The 20,193-nt window shown below is 44.6% G+C and overlaps 1 protein-coding gene across 2 annotated transcripts in view; it reads right to left on the reverse strand.

Moving 5' to 3' along the window:
* The window catches only part of EPHA4 (EPH receptor A4), a 140,096-nt gene extending 126,027 nt beyond the window's left edge, over positions 1-14,069 (reverse strand). Inside the window, exons 1-3 of one of the 2 annotated variants that reach the window (XM_057305094.1) lie at positions 13,923-14,069; positions 10,750-10,817; positions 5,922-6,585 (exon numbers count right to left, since the gene is read on the reverse strand). In XM_057305094.1, coding sequence (XP_057161077.1) covers positions 5,922-6,585; positions 10,750-10,817; positions 13,923-14,013 — 823 coding nt within the window. In that variant the 5' untranslated portion in view covers positions 14,014-14,069. The remainder of the gene's footprint in view (positions 1-5,921; positions 6,586-10,749; positions 10,818-13,922) is intronic. The other variant, XM_026491841.3, reaches the window with a different exon arrangement.
* Positions 14,070-20,193: the final 6,124 nt, after the last annotated feature.

Raw genomic sequence — 20,193 nt, forward strand, 5'->3', positions numbered from 1 at the left:
TAACATATTTCTACCTAACAACAATAAAAGTAACAATAACCACTTCCACTTACTAAGTGCTTACTGACTCCAGACACTGTGCGAAACCCTTTTCTCCAAACATACATGCTTATGCGTGTGTATCATACGTAACATACTATTACCACCAATTTGCACCTGTGAACTTGAGGGTTAAGTTAGTGTCCATGAACACACAACTGGTTAAGTAGCACAAGTAGAAATTGAACCTAAGCCACAAACTCCAAGAACAGGTCTTGGCCATTTTATACTAATAATTCTGTTCACCCATGCACTGCGGAGATTTTGAAAGGTTCAGGCATAGAGATGATTCATAAACATGATGAAAAGAGTTAAGACCCAACTGAAGAAGGAATTATAAACCTCGTTAATACATCAGTCACACACACAGATTTTGATATATCATCTTGACTCCGTGAAACATTACTCCACCAACTAAATGTTAAACAGGCCACAGTTCCTTATGCATTTATTTATTCATTCATTCAATGAACATTTAATGAGACCCCGCTATGCTCTGTAATCGTCGCTGGGGTTACTTGTCTGATTATACCACATTGCCCTTCTTCACATACGTGCTCACGGTAAGACAGTTTGCTAAATTCACTTGTCCAAGATAAAGATAGGAAAGTCACAGGGTCAGGCTAATCATCTGATTTTTAAGCTAACTTGTATATGTTGGATTTATAAATTAAAGTGTTTGTTTAAAAATATTGCCGGGAAAAACTAAGAAACCTAAATATCCACCATGGAGGGAAAAATTATATAAAGTACGATACATTCAGACTACAGAATATTAATTAACCATTATGAAGGATGAAGAAGAGGGGTATCTTCTAACACAGATGATGTCCATGATAAATAGTCAAGCATCATAAAAACGAGATGATAATTAAGAGGATGATTCTATTTCTGTTAATTTCTAAAATACATGTTACAGAGCATATTTGAGTTGTCTGCCAAATTACAAAGAGTGGTAACTCATAAAAAGTTGAAGAGTTTGAAGCATGCCGTTCTTTGGTAATGTGAAATTCATCAGTTAAATGGAGGAGGGGAACAACAATCTAAACCCAAAGTAGTCAAGTTCAATGATAGGAAAGTCAAACTTCTATCATGACCAGTTCTGGTTTGCACAGTAAGCAGTAACTGAAAAGCCATTTACTCAGTCTTTTTTCCAAAGACTTCAAGTCTTCACAGAATAATGATGTCTTAATTCGTTTTTGGAAGGTACGAGGAAGCCCAGTTAAGACTAAAATAAGTCATCAAATCTTAAGTACCATATTCACAAAGGCCCTCACAGAGATCATTCCTAAGTGATGCTTTGGTGCCCCCAAAATAGAGACCACTCCATGATTCACACTCACAAAAGAACCCTGGTCACACAAAGAACGGGGGGGAAATATACCAGAAAAAGCACAATAATTAAACTCTGCTCTTCTTGTGTATAAAGAATTGCGTCTTTCAGTGATCACAGCCAGGCTTCAAAGCTGGAGATAAAAGCAGCCATGTGATTCAAGCAATTGCTTCTTAAAGACATGATTCAAAGGTAGAAGAAAAATTTCAAAGGTGGAAAGGATATGAAGCAGCATCTCTCTGAAGTATATTTTAAATGCTTCCTTCCCAGTACTTCTTTCTCCTAACGTCTTTCTAGAGTAGAGTGGGAAAAACAAAGTAATTTCTCTCTCTCTTTTTTTTTAAAAAAAACATAACTCTTCCTCTTTTCGAGCACAAATTTCAAAATTTCTGTTATGGCCATCAAAGCATTTTTATCTTGTTCTTTCTCCTAAGAGCTTCTACCCATACTTTTGCCGATCTGAAGGCATCCTCTATTAACGATATATAATATAGGTCCTGGATATGTATGCCCCAAACAATCTACAGCAACAATGTATCTTTCAGGAAGGCTTGATCCCTATGGAGCTTGACTTTATCACAGTTGTGATTCTTTGGCTTGAAGAGTGACTCCAGAAGAATGCCTTCTTTCTATTAGTATCATTTTATATATACGCTCTAAAATAGTGCTTATTAATATTTCACGAAGAGTAAATCTGTGACTTTCCTTTCATTTTTCAGCTTTTTAATTAAGCAGAAAACATGTTAATAAAGTACCTTTTCCTCTCTTCGTCTGTTTAATCTTTCTGAAGTAATGAAAACAACCTCCTAAAACATCTGGACTAGTGCCTCCCTGGGGGGGTACAGGTGGGGGGCTGGGGGGTGGTGGCGGGGTCTGAGGTGTATTTTCACTTTCTTCCAACCATCTGAGGAGACCTGGTCATGAGACCAACCAGAGCAGTGACTTCTCTGCAGCCAATCACTGGGCAAGTTCAAACCACGGCTGAGGCCAGCCAGCCATGCATCCTCCTGGAGAAGACAGCTGAGCGGCTGTTACCACTCTCTGTGATCCTGAGGAGACGGAGCCAGATCATTTCAGAAAATGTTATTCAAGAGCAGAATGAACTTGCAGCTGCTTCGGGGGGCATGCCCGCCATCACCTCTTGACACTTCTGACGGAGCCCTCCATCCTTCGCCTCCATTAGCATGTACCGCTTGGAGGTAAGAACGCCAAGAGGAAGTGTCGTTCTGTCCCCAAGGTCCCTTGAGGACTCCAGCAGCTGACGAGGGTTAGATTCAAACAACAGCACACCCCAGGCCCCCACCCACCCTGGCCATTTTTGCCCAAGGATCCTTTGTCACACATGTAAGATCTTAATCCATCTTCACTCTGACCTCCCAGACCCCAAGGAAGATGGATGAGGAAGTGGGTGACCTTTCACCTGTTCTATTCGGCCTGCAACAGTAGGCCCACTGAAAAGACAATTGGGGAGGAACCGGCTGCCACAGTTCTGAAGACTTGCCAGTTCCCCTTTATATCCCTTCTTAAGCTCTCTTTGCGCCCTGGTCTTTCTTGTCCCGCCCCCAAATCTCTTTTCTCTCACTCAAAGGAAAGTTCGCTTTCCGACAGGGGAGAAATAAAATGACTCTCTCCAAATATCATTTTCAACATGAAGTGTGAAAATAGACATTATTCTTTGTTAGGGCAAGGGCAATGCTTCCGTCCTATCTTTAGCCTTGACTTCCAAGAGGGGCTGGGAGACAGATGAGCTTCTCTTTTGCTTGTTCAACTCAACACCCTTAAAAGTCCACAGCTATGACTGTGGGAAGAACAGAGTAATCAAAGAATTGCTAGCATTAACACCGGGTTAATGCTTTAGGATCTGAAAGGCGACTTGTATTAATCTTACATCACTGTGCCCTCGTAAGTCCTTACTTGGACTGTAACCTAAATACAATTATTTTCAACCCATTTTATAGATGAAGAAACCAAGCTACAGACCTTAAGAAACACGCTGAAGGTCACAGAGTTATGTGAGCACATGGAGACACATCTCCATGTTCTTTCTGCTCTACCTGGGTGCTTCCCAGTAATGATGTCAAGGATGGAGATGACCATTTTTATTGCTCCTAAGATTTTTACAGTCTTGAGTCATCTTTAAAAAGTCTCACTGAGGTTTGGAGTTGGAGAATCTTGCCATTCAAGTTTTTCCTTCCTCCCTAAATTCATCAGTGATGCTTACCTGTTACTATTAAAACAAACAAATAAACAAAGGGCAAGATTTTGTTCAAAAAATGCCTTCTTGAAAGAGTTAATCCTTTCATGAGCAGCGAAGAAGAAAATACCTGGGTAGCCAGAGTGAGAACAATGAAGATGTTAAAAAACAGCCTCAATCAACCTCCCCTTCCATTAAGTATGCAGCCTTGTGTTAGGAATAGTTTGCTGAGAAACGGACTGAATCTAAAACATGGAGTCCCACCCCTTCCACGAACCATATGATTAACTGGATTCCCAAGATTATTTCCATAAAGCAAACCACTAAAATGTTCAATTGGCTTTACATTCACTTCCCCCTCCATCTTTTTCTCTTCTTCTTCTAATTTGGGTTGTAAAAATGTCAAGGAGTTTCACAGTGTAGCAATGTATGAGTTAGTGGGCTCTGCAAAAATTGAAAATCAATGACATTAGATACAGAGATAGACTAATGCCAGAGCAGGAAGGAAATGGGAGACAATAGTGTTCTTTTTTTAAATACATATAAGAATCTTGACATGTGAAGACGTGCAAGTCCTCCCTTACAAAGATGGAAAAGGCAGAATAATTTACTCTAAAATATGGTGCAGTGTCATCGCCCCGTTCCTGTCGCTGTACCTGCTATGATGACTGCGATTTAGGTGCCAATAACAACGCACTCACCTACGTTCCAGTACTCATATCAGCATGTTTCAGAGTTTCAATTCTGTACAGCTTATGCAGTAGTTACTAAGTCAAGAGCTAACACAATGATCAAGAAATTAATCTTCGCAAACAACAACAAAAAAACAGCCTTACATTCAAATGTTAAAATTTTCAAATTTACAGGTTCACCTTTTTTACTCTGAGTCAACAGAAAAGGTAGCCCGCCTTTATTGTTTCATCTGCAATGAACTTACAACATTCCCTGTTAGCTACTCCTGGAATTAACTAGCAAATCAGGAATGACACTTTAAAAGCGTATAAACTATAAAAGGGAAAAATGCATAACCTATGACATGAAATTACCAAAAATGCAACTTTCTTCAGGTTATAACTGTTGATTTCCAGTCAGTCCAGTGGATTGTCCCACAGTGAATCCCGCCCTGTCATTAAGATGGTTGAAATGCCAGACAAATTGTGTGGCAGTCAGTTATTTCGGGGTCTTTAATCACCAAATCAGACGAACCATGTGGCAATCAGTCTACAGTTCAACAATCAACCTGAGAAAAGATTAATCGGGTCTGTCCCATAGTCGGGATCAGAGTTACCCTGTTTAGCCATAACCATAGTAAGACTGGCAGCAGCCAACTATTGATAAGCACTAAAAATAAACACCAAGCGAAAATAACAACCCTGGGATAACTGATTTTTTTTTAAGCCTCAATCCACACACAACACAAGCAATCCATGTAAATACGAACTCTTCTCATCTCTTGCTCGGAAGCAAAGCTGCTCCAAAGGAAAGTATTTAGCAACTCCCCAGAAAGGAGAAACAAGGGAGGAAAGAATTGCATACACTGAACTACAGGGAAGAAAGAAAAAAATCACCTCAGTAATGTGATAAGTAGTAATTAACATGACACAAAAGTCTAGATTTCTTCAAAAACTCAATAACCAAAATGGATGGCAATTTACTACTGCCTCTGACCACCCAGATCAAGTAAGACTCTCACTAGCTTTTTATCACCTCCTCAGGGAAATCAAGAGGTCTTTCATCAAGATTAATGTCACTAGAAGACCTTATCAATGGGTGCTCAGTGGAACAGAATGCCCTTGAAACTCCGTCACTCCACTTCATTTGGCCATGTCTACACTGGTCCATGAGGCAGGAAAAACGGTACTTTTTTTACACAGCTCGATTTTCATCAGCCGGCGGGATTTGCAAGAATAGAGTCCTCATTTCACATTTAAGTCGTTCATGTCCATATATACACACCACAAGAGATATTTACCATCTTCGCCATGGTACCAGGTTTCCAGCCAGGGAAAACTGGGGTTCAAAAATGTGTCTGCCCTCTTTAAGGAAGGAGCAATCAAGTCTGTTTCTTCAGCTCGTTCATTTACATTTCAGAGGGCACATCAAGCCGGTGGAGATCTAAGTGCCTGTTAGCAAATGTGTTTGGTCTTCTGCTGATTACACAGCGTCATTTATTTTGTCAGTATTAGAACCGTCTTAGCCTTGCCACCTGGAGCCATAGCACTCACTCATTAGACCCCTCTGTCCCACCACATCCCACAGGGGCTGCTAATTACTGGCTTTACTCCATTTAGTCTCATCTCTGATTTAATTACGTGCACTAAGCCCTAATGAAAAGTACAATATGGCTCTCCTTACCTTGGCATTCTCCATTCCGCTCTTCATGCCCAGCATTGCATAGGCAGTTGCCAATGGGTACCAGCCATTCACCATCTGCCCCACAGTACATTTTTGGCACATCCTTCTCTTCTGAGTTGTTGACACAGGAGCCTCGAACTTCCACCAGGGAAGATGTATCAGCCCCTGTGATGGTGTCTGGAAACTGGGCCAGATTGCGAACGGTGAGCGGACACTTCTTATAGAACACACGGACTGAGACCAGGGCAATGCAGGCCCCCACATCCTGAAAAGCCAGATAAAACCCCTTTTTGCTCAGTGGCCCTACATCCCGGATCTCGGTGTTCAGCTTCATGATTCTGTCACCAATGTCCACTTGGGTGAAGCTCTCGTCGGCCGCAATGGTGTCAATCTTGGCAAACTGGCTCTCTCGGATAAAACGCTCTTTGTCGTTGTCTGATTCGTAGTAGTAAAGGTTAAACGTCTCCTTGCAAGTCCCCATGACACCTGGAAGACTGTTGCAGTCTCTCAAGGTGAACTTGATCTCAATATACACCCTCTGGGCCCCCTCTCGGGTGATCCAATCAGTTCGTAGCCAGTTATTCTGGTTGGGTTCCATCACGTTGCACACTTGGTAGGTTCGGATTGGTGTATTTTTTTCATCCATTATACTCACTTCCTCCCACTGCAAAGATCCAAAGGAAATGTATCCATTACAAAATGTCATCATACAGTGACTTGTCAATTCTACTGTACCCTTCCAGGACAGTGACAATTTTTGTTTCAGGGAGGAAGAAAATGACTGAGAACCAACCCTCACTGACAAAACATCTTATGGGAGATAAGACAATATTTTATTGAAAATGTGGTGTTTTGGGGGTCTGGTTTGGTTTGGTTTTGTGGTTGTTTCCTTCTTTTGCCTAAAATCCAGAGGCCTGCCGAGATCTGTTGCTTCTGAGTTCCCAGCAGTTCCTTGTGGTGGTCTAACAACCTCAGATTCACCTATTACAACAGCTACAATTTCAAGTGGCAACAGTTCAAATTTACTCATAAATGAAAAACTAGTATGTGCACTGTTTCAACAACTGAGCAGAGACCTGCAAATTAAGAGCAGGAAGAAAGAAGCTTGCCAAAGGAAGACAATTATCAGCTAATTAGTGGTGCTCCTGTCAGAACTTTGCTCTCTAATACCTAAAAAAAAGTCAATTTTTTTTTTTTTTTTTTTTTTTTTTTTGGCACTGTCACTGTTCTTTAAAGGGGTAAAGAAAATCTCACTCTTCTGGTTTTGGTAATCCTGAGAAGACAGAGAGTAAACTTTATGGTTGGATTTCTCAAATCCACTGTCATTTATAACAATGAAACACTTTTCCAGAGCAACGTATTCAAAGTCTGTATATTATTTTTAAAACATATACCCGTAAGTAAACGAGGACGCAACACATGCTTTGCTTCTAAATCATTTGTGGATATCGAAAATAAAATAGTAGGTGGTATTTATGATTGAAAGCCCAAGAAAATTAGAGGAGAATGGTAGGGTTTTCTTTACGATCGCTTTCCTAACATAAAGATTTTCACTGTGGGACAATCTGAACTCACTGTGACTGGAGTAGTAAAAACTCTCTCTCTTGACACAGCTTTTAAAAATAATCCTAAAAGCAGCAAGATTGTTTGGGGGGCTCCTCTAAATCTCCTAGGCAGCCTCCAATTCTTCATAAGTATCTACAGTAATGCACTTATATAGATCTGGTATAAATCAGTTTAAGTATCTAACACCTGAATATAATTAGAAGAAAAAAGATAGTTTAAAAAAATTCATATTCTGTAATAGCTCCACTTAAAGCTCCATTCAATCCAATGAAGTACATAGAACCATAATGTATCTTTTAACGGGTTTTCCATCTGTGCATTGGAAAACTATTAATGGATGGAAACGTTACTACGTGAAGGGCCATACTGCATAAAATTCTGTATCCCTTTCATCTGCTACCATTATGAAAGTTGGAACTGGGAGGGATAAGTGCCCTGTGGTGATTAAAATTTCTTTTTATCCGCTAAGCAATAAATCACCAGTAATTTACTTATTTGGGGGAAATTCATGTAAATCCAAAAATAGATCTCCACCTTCAAAAAAACCCCTACCCAGCATGCTTCTCATCTCAGAACAAAGGGAATATGGAAAAACACATTTATCAATGTAAATGGAAGCACACAGGGATATCTCCACCGAGTTCATACAGGAGAGTTTGGGTCTAATGTGAATTTTCCAGCCTGAACTTAATTGTCTAAACACATTGATCAATTTGCCAGAACAATGACAAATCTCCCCTTAGTTTTTGTATTTTACAATCAGCATCAGAAACTCAATATACTCCTTTAAATGAACACTGCCAAGAAATTAGGTTTTTTGGTACAATGTTGCCATTAGGAGCCATTACTTCCTATTATTCTTATGTTCTTAGTTGTTCTTACAGAAAAACAGAGAACAGCGAGTTGTCTCTGACTGTATTTCATATTTTACTTTGTGGTATTGTCAAGTAAATTCTCTTTTTCTCTTTAAAGGCAACAATAACAACAAATAAATATCATTATTTATTGACAAAACCATGACCCCAAGTTTCCAGCCAAGAAAGATGTGAACCATCCTAACTCTAAGTAGAAATTTCAGAAAATCACCAAAAGACACAGATGTGCTTTTATCTTCAGCTAGAAAGAACTTTTTAAAGCCAATCTATCCACACTTTCAGATAATCTAATTCATCCCTTCATTCTAAACGAGAAAAAGTCTTCTTTAATTACAAGATCTACAGATTAATGAAACTTTATAATCTGGCACATAATTTCTCAATGGCTACTATATATTTTGGAATGACTAACTGTATTATATATAAATAACGTTTCATTTCTCACCCCTCACAGTGAGTCCCTAAAATGTTACAGCCATCATATTTAAGGAAAGAAAGATGCTACCTTCTGCGTCTACATTCAGTCCACAGGAAAGTTCTGGGTTGGACACAATCAGCTATCTATGCATGGTATTATTTTAAGAGACCTCAAGACGAAAGAAGTTTTGTGTTTAGAAAAAGTGAGCAGGTGTTCTTTCAGCAGTTTGGAGGTCAGTGCGGGATATGGGATGTCTACAGCATATTAAATTGCAGTAAAAGCTTTCCAGAAACTAGATAGACTATAGACTGTACTCAAAAATGTGTCATTCCTTGCTTTTAAACAGGTCCCAAATCATACTGGACGCATTCTCCCTTCAAACTTGAAAGCAGGCAGTAAGAAATAAGAAAAATAAGACTCATTAAATTTTTAAAGTACTGATGCCTTCCATCTTCAATGTTGCTGGCAGTTCTAATACATTGGACCTACAGAGCTTTACATCCTGGTGTAGCCTGGGAAAGCCTCCCTGAATCAGTGACCTTTCCAGGGTATAGGATTAACAAGAGTCTGACTCTCACGAGATAAAGCTGTACCTTTCTTCGCATTCAAAGGACGAGGGCAATTGCCTGCAATCAGCAGTGAATACAGCCTGTCTACACCGCCAGAGGCCTGCCAATCACTCTCGCTCCCTGTAAAAAATGGTTTTGAGGGCCGACTAGAATTTTTCAGCAGAGATCCAACCAACTGCAGTCAAGTTCAGGCAGAAAAACAGGAAGGCAAGGCAAATCTCCATTTAATTTCACACGGATCACAAGACGTGTTTTGGAAAAAGACGGCCTAACATTCTCCATCTTTATGACAACTTTCTTGCCTTATTTTTAAAACCCTTCCTCTTTTGTAACAGTTCCTGTGCATCTTTACTGTTCTGATCCCTTATTGTTGATTCCGCAGACAGGGGCGAAGCACTGTACTGGGTGCTGGTATTACAGTTCTCCCTGTGTCTTTCACCTCCATTGCACTTAATCAACTGATTCGTTCATAGATCATCCAGCATATAAAGGCAGAATGATCTTGATTTTTAAAGGATCTGAAAGTTCCTTAAATTTGGCAGGAGTCAGAGTAACATGTTATTCTGATTTCTTTCCAAAGCCGATTCACTCTGACTTGTTACGAAGGGCGGTGGGGGAGAACATGGCCACTGACCTGTATTCTCTGAATCTTGAGGAGGAGGCCGTGATGGCACATTTCAGAAGAGATGAACAGTGATGGGCTCTCAAACTTTCTATTCTAGCTTCCCCTTTCCCAAAGACTCAAGATTCCAAATACTTAAAAACTTTTTTACATTCAGCACCAACAGTACTAAAGCTTGCGGGTTTTCTGTATACACACTGCGCCCCTGGCACAAGTTCATAGGGGTTCCTCTCGGTGTGCAAGAGAGCTGCAGTTGATTAAGGTTGGGAGATTTAAGGTTGTGAGAGGTGAGGATGCACCGGACCCCCCCCTCCACTGCCTGTGCAGGGAACTAAACTTGTGCCCGGTACAATCAGAAATGTTCTCTCCCCTGGTATCTTTATTTATTCATTTTCCTCATCTGGAAACAGAACAATTGTTCTGAAATTAACCCTGTCAGGTCTTCACGGCCATCACAGTAATAGGCACACATTCTAATTTGGTCCTTGGATCGTATTTCTTGTCGGTATTTTAGTTTTAAATAGGCATCTAAGTCTATGCCTCCACCAATCTCCTAATTTTGAAACCCCTTTCTGCCCTTTTGGTTTCTAGTTCTTCCATGACAGAGCTATCCAAAGGGAGTATAGGATTTCTCCAACAAAGCGTAATTCACTTCATAGGCCACGGCGGAAATCTGACCCCCTCACCACAATCAACAAGAATCAAGCCATTAGGACTCTCAGAAAGTTGCTAATCACTCCTTTTTACCCTCTGGATCAGAGAGCAACTCGGAACTTACCCCTCCTTCCAGAGGGCTTGCTATCCACCCAAGTTCTCCCTGAACAGATCTGGAATCCAATAAGGTAACTGCAAGAAAACAAAGAAAAATGGATTAATTTCCAATTGCACAAAAAGCCAATACTACAAAAACCATTTGCCTGAGCGTTTCCATATGTGCTGGGGGTGTGCATATCCAACTCTGATCAAAACTAAACTCGGTCTCACTTATGTAAATAATCATTACTTACTTGATCTTCTCCCCTCTTTAAATCTGCACGTTCTTATTTATTTAACTTGCTTAGCATTTAAAATTCCATCCCAGGACTGAGCTGATTCATTTTCTAAAAAGGATGAATAGAGAATCTCAAGTACAATTCAAAAAATAAATATATCTATGTAGGGCAGTTACACGCCAGAGCAAAATCAGCATTCATCTCTGTCTGGTATCTACGAGAGTTATTTGTTTTTGCAAGTTTCAGATGACCACATAACTCATCATCATGGTGACAGAACCACAAGTGAATTCTAACAGAGAGTACTCAAAGGGTCATGAAAAGGCTCTCTCCTCTACAATTTCTTTTTTCCCTCCCCCACCAAATAAAGAGGCCCTGGATGTGGTTTCTGTTGCTTTTTTTTAAATATCAAAGTTTTAGAAACTGGTAATGGCAGACCTGTAGAATTCTCTTAGAATGCCAACACACTGGAATATTCTCTTCCCCAGGTCTTTTGGAGGCCAACCAGAGACTCAGTCCTCAGCTTAGGAGGAAATCACTGGTTTGAATTTTAGGTGAAGGAGTGCTGCCTAACAGATTTCGTGTTAGTGCTGCATCTAAGCGTGGGTGTCAGAGCTCAGGGAACAGGGAGGACAGCTACAGAGCTGCTATCCCCCACCCAGGCTGGAACTGTCCTAGGCACCGAGGACACTGAAAAGGACATAATGGATTCCTAACCTCTCCACATTCCCTTTCCCACCGACATCTGCAGGCCTGGGGGTCGAAAGGCCCATCTCAAAGGAACCACTGGGTTATTAATTTGATCAGTGAGGCTGGCTCTTTAGGCTGGGGGAGGGGTGGGAATGGGGAGCCCTCATCCTTGCTCCTGGGCACTCAGACTCTCCATCTCACCACTAGGCCCCTAAATTCTGCCCACCTTCCCTCATTTCATGCCCAAGCCAAAGGAGTTAAAAACAGCCGCTTTCTCCTGGTTTTCCCGGGGATCCTGAATTCCTAGGGTCTCTTAATTATTTTAAAATGTAGAGCCTTCCCTGGGTTGCTCCCGCCCGGAGTTGCGCCCCCCTCTCCTCATTCCCTCTTCTCGGTCCCTAGAGAAAAGCCCGCTACATCCATTTGGATTTATGTAAGGTGGATTAGGGACACAAAGGGAACAATAAGACCCAATTTACAAAAAAAGGGAGGGAGTAGAAAGGGAGGGTAAAAGGGAGAAAAGGAAACGTGACGGGAATAAAAAGCAACAAAATGAATTAATTTTTAGGGGGGAGGAGGGGCCGGAGGGGGGGAGACACCCCCCCTTCGTTCTATATCAGCCTACAGCTCCATCAACACCGTTTTTGTCTAACGCTCCCAAGTTTTCCTTCCAAAAGAAAAGGCAAGAAAGGGGAGGGGGGAAAAAAGGAAAGAAAAGAAGAAAGAAAGGAAAAGAAAAAAAAAAATCTCCGTTAAGTCTGGTACCAGAGAGGTCTTGAGGGACGTCCTAACAAGTGTGCGAAGTAGTCAGGAGAAATCGAGATCCATGATTCCACTAAAAGAAATGACCCTGGGGACCGAGGGACCGCAGCGACCGAGGTGGCGCCAGAAGCCAGTTAGAAGGAAGGGATCAAGGGGGTGGGAGAGCGCCCCTTTCCTCCCAGTGTCTGCCGGCAGGTGTGTGAATCTCTCCCAGCCTCCGTCTGGCGAGCTCCGGGTACCGGCTGCCCAGCCAAGGCTAAGTTGGTTTTTGGCTCCCTCCTTCGGAACAGGGAAAGTGATAGATTGCGCAGGGATGCATGGACGGATTCTGGAGAGATGGACGCCTGAATAGATGGATGGATGGATAGATGAATAGGGGAGGGAGCGGGGCGGGGGGGCTGCTGTGAAAGACTCGACGAGAGGGGTGCAAGGCTACATGCACGCTGACTTGGGCACAAGCAGCACCGAACACAGGCGCACACAATCAGGGCACTCACGCATAGGCAGGCACACAATCGTCCGCGTCCACGCGGGCACCCGCGCACCCACATACAAGCATTTGCGCGCGCGCGTACATACACAGATTCACACACACACACACACACACACACATTCAATTCGCCTTTCTCTGAGATCATCAGAAACTAAATGATCAACACGCGCCTCCTCTACACAGAAACACCACACACAATCTTTCTAGCACGTCCGAAGAGAGGCGCAGAAAACAGCACCCAGAAGGGTCCGGTCGGTCCGCGCGTTCCATCCAAACTAACCAAGTGTATAGTTCTGGGGACAAAAAGCAACAACTACTACGTTCAACTTGGCAGCGGGTCCCCAGGTCAGCGGGGTGATCAGAAGAGAGTGGGGCCCCGTAGGCCGGCGTTCGCACACCCGGAGCGCGCGGCTCGGCGGGGAGAAAGGTGTCTGACGCCGGGTGCTACAGAAACCAGGTCACTGGCGACCTGCGAGCGGCGCCACGACCGCTGTGCGGCTGAGGCCCCGCAGCCGGGTCCCAGGAAGCCCAGGGCTCGAGAAACTTTGCAGAAACCTGAGCTCCAAGGCTTTCGCATGAACCCGGGAGCACCAAGCACTCACTTAGCTCCAGGCTTCCGTTCCCCCCCTTGACCGGGGCTGGGTTGGGAGCTGTGGTAGGGAGAGCTAGGTCCAAATATATATATATGTATGTATTTTTTAATCCTGGCGTTGGCTCTCGTGTATCCCCTGGGGCGCCCGGAGCTGGCCTCGCCGGAGGATGCTGATAAACTTTGTCCTTTCGCTACAAACTTGGGTAGCCCTGCCGAATGCACGGTCACCTCCGGGGAAGGCTGCCCGGAAGCTTCCCCACTCCCCTTCGCGGATACCCTCGTTCCGGCCCCCTTCTCCGGAATCGGGGCGCACCGCTCACGCCGGGATCCCCTCATAATCTCCGGCTTCGCAGTCCCGGGGACCATTCACCCGCAGATCCACCTCTCTGCCCGGGACCGCAGAAGGACCGCCTCGTTCTTACCTTCATTTGCGGGGTACACCCTGGAACCGGTGACAGCGTCGCAAATCCCAAAGAGAAACGAAAAGAGGACGAAATAGAAAATCCCAGCCATGGTTCGTCGGTGCCAACGCTGCTCCTGCCGCTTCTATCCCAGTGGAATAAATGCTTAAGTTAGGAGTGCAGCAGGCTGAAGACATTGCCAAAGGGGTGGGCCCAGCCCGTGACGTTCACCCGCCAGTCCGGCGCCCGCGGCCAATAGTGGCGCAGACGGGACGGCCCCGCCCCGCCCCACTGAGCAGAGCCCGCCCCTAGGCCCCGCCCCCTCCGGGCTCTGTGGGGCGCGCCGTCTCCCCGGGCCTCTGGGGCACAGCTCTGCGGGGTTCCCGCCCCCGCCAGAGGGAGACTGCGTGGTCCCCGGACCTCACCACAGGGGTCCAGCCCTTGGGCAGCGGAAGGAGCTTCGAAGACTGAATTGACTGGGGGGAATCCGAGGAAGATTGGCAACCCCCTCAACACCCACCCACCCCCCCGGCCACGGGCGATTTGAGATGGAGGAAAAGGTTCTTTTCCTGCAATAAAATAAGTATAAAGTTGACCTGCCTCTTTGCTGTTGCTCTTTTCTGAGGGTCGTCTTTGCTGTTGCTCTTTTCTGAGGGTCGAAGCGTTGGCGTCTCGCGCGCCCGAGCTGGCGCACAGCCTCTGCCTCCCTCAGCTACCTTGCCCTGTTTGTGTCTTGATGGCGCATCTCCAAATGAAACGCTCTTTGGGGGAGTTCTGTGGTTTGATTATGTCTTTCTTCCCTGGCTCCCCAGCTGCCTGGAGAGCAGGGACCTAATCGGTCCCCAAAGTCCAGGGCAGCTCCCGGCAGGAGGGAAGCCTCAGTCACCGTCTCCAGAGACGGAACCAGTGACTTTCTAGCAACGGAGAAGAGCACTCTGGTTGCACCTCGCGTTCACGCAGCGCGTCTTTCCCAGGCCCCGGGACAGGACTTCCCATCGCGCCAAGACTCCCCGACAAGGCCCGGCCTGAGCTGCAGGGAACCGACTGCGTGTTTCCCGGGGGTCGTCGCAGGAACCTGGCCTGGTCAATCCCGGGCGCCGGGGCAGAAGCGAAGGGCGTTAAGCGGGAGCGGGGATACCTGCTGCTGCCCAGACCCCTCAGGTGCGGACTCGGAGGCTGCCCAGCGCGGTTGCTGCAGCTCTGCGCTCCGACGGCTCCCGGGCGCTGCTGGAGACCGCTCTCCGCGCACTGGGCGCGGTGGCGGACGGCAGAAGCGGCAGAAATCCTCGTAGCTGCCCCCACCCAGGCGCCGAGAGTGTCACTGTCAACCTCCGAGGACGTAGGCCCCACTGGGCCTTGGTCTGTCCCCAGATGTCCCGGCTGCGAGAGCAGCCACCTGAGCGCTGCCCGGCGACTGTAACGCTGCTGGAGTCCCGGGGACCGACACCGGACGCTCCTCGGAGCGTTTCTCCCGACGTTGAAAGGGGCCTGATTCCTGACTTGGCCTCCCCCTTCCCTCCCCCCCACCCCAGGCCGCCCCTCCTCTCTCTCCCTCCAGGGTAGGACCGGGTTTTTCTCCGGAGCCAGGATCCCAGCGGGTGGGCGACCGCGGGGAGAGGAAGCTTCTTTCCCGCTCCTGGGGCGGCTCATCGTGAGGCAACCGCGCCACCTGCCGGCTAGACGGGGGAGTGAGCGGCCCCTGACGAAGGGCGAGCGGACAAAGGCTGCAACCCGCAACCCGCAGAGCGAAGGTGTCCCTGGGGCATCTTTTCATCCGCCCTCCCACGACCCGCACACCCTAGCCACTCCTGCGGGGAGTGGCGGGCGGTGGTGCAGAGAACCCAAGAGTCGTGCTTCTAGCCAGCTGGGTTACAGAAAATGGAACCAGAACGGGTTTCAAGGAGAAACTCATAGTCAACATCCCCAGGGCTGCCTGAGTAGCCGCTGTCCCGACGCGGGGGGTGGGGGTGGGGGATCCTAGATAAAACAAGAGGGGTAGGGCGGTGTAGAGGAGAGAGTGGATCGGGGCCACGGTTTCAGGTCCTTGGTCCCCGCAGCCCATCGTGCCTCCTGCGTGGCTGGAGAGCCGCACCCTAGCAAACCCGAAACCCGGCAACTTTGATTAGAGAGCACTTGGCCAGGCTGAGCTGTAGCTGTGTGAGTCCGGTGGCCTGGGGGACAGCTTGTGCGGGGAGCCCCAAGTATTTTGGCTTCTCAGCGAAAGACTTCCTAAAATGTCACAGTCTGAGGAGGTGGATTTCAGTTATTGTAGCTACTGTTTTCACACAAGTAAAAAGGGGGGAACTCACACGGGGGGGGGATTTATATGTATGTGTATGTATCAATTATTTAAGTAACTGCACTAAGTCCCTTTAAGGGATTCACTTCTAGCTTCTTTTCGTGTGTCTTTCCTGAGCTTTATCGGAAAAGACGATGAAATATTGGTCCCCGTCATTTGGCACAACGACTGGGGAGAGGAAAGAGCAATTTGAATTCTGTCTAAAACAATTTTAAAACAATAGGTACAGGTTCCCTCTCTGCACGTGTTTGAGTTGTATGTGGTGGAATGGGAAATTGCCCGCCTCCTTAAAAACAGTGAAATTTCTAGAACATGTACCATGTTTCCCCTCCTGGGATATGCACGCTGAATATTAAAGTCTTTGCAGCCACAGCGGCCTGAGAGCAAGGCTTCATTGCCTAGGGTACATTCAGTGACTCCCCCTTTTTGCTTCCCATTTCCCTTTTCAGAACCCAAAGCAACACAATAACCTGGAGAACCAAAAGGCAAGAAATGCGAACTTGGAAAACTGAACTGTAACTTCCTCTTTAAAGAATTTCTGAGATGAATATCAGAAATGAACTACTGAAAATTCTGTCCACTGTAACTGCCTAGAGGAAAAGTTCTCTGACCTAACAGGCATGGTTCCTCTCCAAAACAGGGCAAAGTGAAAAAATAAAGATGGCGGCCAGTCCATCGTCAGTGTAGAACTCCCCCACCCCCACTTTACTGGAAAACACCTAAGAATTTCCAAGCATTTGAGAGAATTTACAACACATCAATAACTCACTGGTGTCATGAGCATACAATAGAATCCCATAATCTCAAAAAGTACCTAAAACCACCTTCTTTTAAAATAAATTAGCGTGGCTCCGTCAGTTAAGCATCTGCCTTCAGCTCAGGTCATGATCCCAGCATCCTGGGATCGAGTCCCACATCTGGCTCCCTGCTTAACGGGGAGCCTGCTTCTCCCTCTTCCTCTGCCCCGCCCCCAGCTTGTGCTCTCTCTGGCTCACTCTCTCTCTCAAATAAATAAATAAAATCTCATTAAAAAAAGAAATAAAATAAATTAGCTTGACTCCAGAGTAAAACACCCTAAATGCTGTGAGAATTCGAGACTATTTTGAATCCCTTAAGAGATGTGTCAAAATATATGCGCTTATAAGCTTAATGAAAATAGTAATCCAATATCTCAAAAATTTGGATAGGTTTTTTTTCCTTTGCGTACAGTGCCTACCACAAAGACCGGGCTTCCAAGTACATCTTAAATGCTAAGTTGAATTAAGGTTGATTTTCAGAGATCTATTTAATTTTAAAATAGCACCAAGTATCCGAGAGTTTCTGCCTCTCAGTGGAGGGCCAGTTTCACCAAAGTGGTGAGAAGAGGACCTTTGACCTGTGGACAAGTAAGCAATGACAGAATTCTTGAAAGACCAGGATAACAACAAGAGGACGAATTCACACTGCCTTTTCCTGAACACTCTGCTCGATTTTTTGAGTGAGTTTAGCTGGACTTCCCTGGACATAAGTCTTGTTATCAATGAATGGAACCCCAACAGTACTGCAAGGACTCTACCATTGCCAGGAGCAGGGATTTCAAGACAGACATCTAGCTGGTCTTTTACCAGCTGTGTGTCTTTGGGTGAGTTATTTAACCTCTCTGAGATATGGTTTCCTCATGTGTGAATTGTAGTTACGTGATTCTTCTAAAACTTGAATGAATTTTGTAGAGCACCTGGTGTCGTGCCTGGCACGTGGTAGGAAGTTATCACTCTCAAATAATATTCCACTAATAACTATGTAACAGTTAATCGCTTAGTATTAATCATTTAATATCACCAATTTCATATCAATAATTGAATGTTATTAAGTGAGAAATCGTGTGTTGAGCTTGAAGCTTCCTTTCCACGAGGAAACTGGGCACTGGGATTTATGTCTTGTGCCCCATGAGAGGAGGATGCTTTATTTTACCAACTCCTAGAGTCAGGAGGGAAGTAAATTCCAAATTCTTCCCTTCTTTCATTGCTGATTTGTCACAGCTTACCCTCAACTCATATCCCTAGATGGTACAGTTGGATTTGAACCTGGAGGTAGTACTTACCTCCAAATTTAATAGTTTCAAAAAACGATTAAGTGAAACAAGGTGCAGAGAACCCAAAATCCCACAGCTAAATCAAAATGTTGGTGGTCAGGAATGACCAAAGCTCTGCCTGTTGAATGACATAGTTACCTTGGTCAGGAAGACACTCCTGACCCGAAGCCACCTGAAATATTGTTAACCTGAAACAACGTTTGGTGAGCCTCCTAAAGCTTCCAGAAAAACTTTTTGGAGACTTCATCCTTTGATGTCCAGGCTTTGATGCTATTTCTGGTGCAAATAAGAAGCAGGACTCTTGCTAGCCCTTGACAACTGAGCAGAAAAATGGCCACAGAGCTCAGGTCCTGACGAGTCAGAAGAGTGAGGGCAAGACACAGGAAAAAAGCCTTCCCGAGTCACTGAGATGGAAAAGGACAAAGAGTTCTCCAGGAAGAAGGCTTTTCTAAAACTTTGGCTTTGTACCTGAGTTTCAATTCAGTTCTAGCAAACATTTGTCAAGCTCCTACTGTATACCAAACACCACATGTTTAATGTGTCAAAAGTTTCTTCTCAGCCCTGACCATGCATGACACCTACCCCCCCGGGGATGTGGGGGCTGAGCAGAAATCATCGGGAACATTCTGTCATCCTTGGGGCCGTCAAGAGGGAGCTAGAGAGAGAGGAAGACACTCAGCTCAGGCCTGGGGCAACTCTAGACCCCCAAAACTAAACATTTTGTAGAGACAATGGACCTTTCTTCAAGAGAATTTGAAGGAGGTCATTTGCATCTGTGTCTTGGCTGCATTGGGAACATGAGTTAAATATTGAAACTATTTTATTTCGTAGGCATGAAAGAAAATGCTGTTTACTTGGAACCCTTCAATACGACACCTATAAAATACTGTTCACTTGCTCTAACTCAGAATACCAACATAAGGCTTCAAGTTACGGCGATTAAATACTTTACTATTTAATAGCCATATTGATTTATGACCTTTAAAAAAACTTTTGGAATGATAGTTGTTTTATAATGAAAAACTAATATTTTATAATGTATATGTGAAAAACAAACTGGTACAACTTTTTTAGCCATTTTTAGAAGAGAAATAATTATCTGGTTAGAGAACTAATTTATTTATTTATTTATTTATTTTAAAGATTTTATTTATTTATTTGACAGAGATAGAGACAGCCAGCGAGAGAGGGAACACAGGCAGGGGGAGTGGGAGAGGAAGAAGCAGGCTCCCAGCGGAGGAGCCTGATGTGGGGCTCGATCCCATAACGCTGGGATTACGCCCTGAGCCGAAGGCAGACGCTTAACCGCTGTGCCACCCAGGAGCCCTGAGAACTAATTTATAGAATTGCAAGAACCCTCTTTTTTTTTTTCCTGATAAACAATGTGTAATCTCAATGAAAGGCTGTAAGAAAAAGAACATAACCATGAACATACTTTCCGATTTACTGTGTAACGAGAATGTAAGTTTGGGAAACCTAACTTTTCTTTTCCCCATCGTGGCCTAAAGCATTTAGCAAGTCTTTATGTCCCAAGCACTTGTTTTGTAATTTCAAAAGCTCTCCGAATATTCTAATGATGTCTAAAATGACAGATAATGTATTTCCTTGTGTACAACATATGTCCTGTAAATGCTTGTTTAAATAATGGTAACTTATAAGTGTATTTACAGTGGAAATGTTACTTTGGAAATTACATTTATATATTATTTCTGTAACCTAATCATTTGTGCCATGTAGTAAATAGGAAAAGCCTTTTCTCTGCAAAAGATGATGTCTCTTGACTCCAATCAAAGAGGCTAAGAGGAACCTCAGTCAAAACCCTGAGAAACCTAAGGACACCCCTTCCTGGATCACGTACTACTTGGCTTACATTGTAAATTAATGAAACCTTATTGAAATCAATTGAACATAAATAAAGTCCC

The sequence above is a fragment of the Ursus arctos genome, unplaced genomic scaffold (assembly GCF_023065955.2).
Source record: "Ursus arctos isolate Adak ecotype North America unplaced genomic scaffold, UrsArc2.0 scaffold_1, whole genome shotgun sequence".
Classification (NCBI taxonomy): Eukaryota; Metazoa; Chordata; class Mammalia; order Carnivora; family Ursidae; genus Ursus; species Ursus arctos.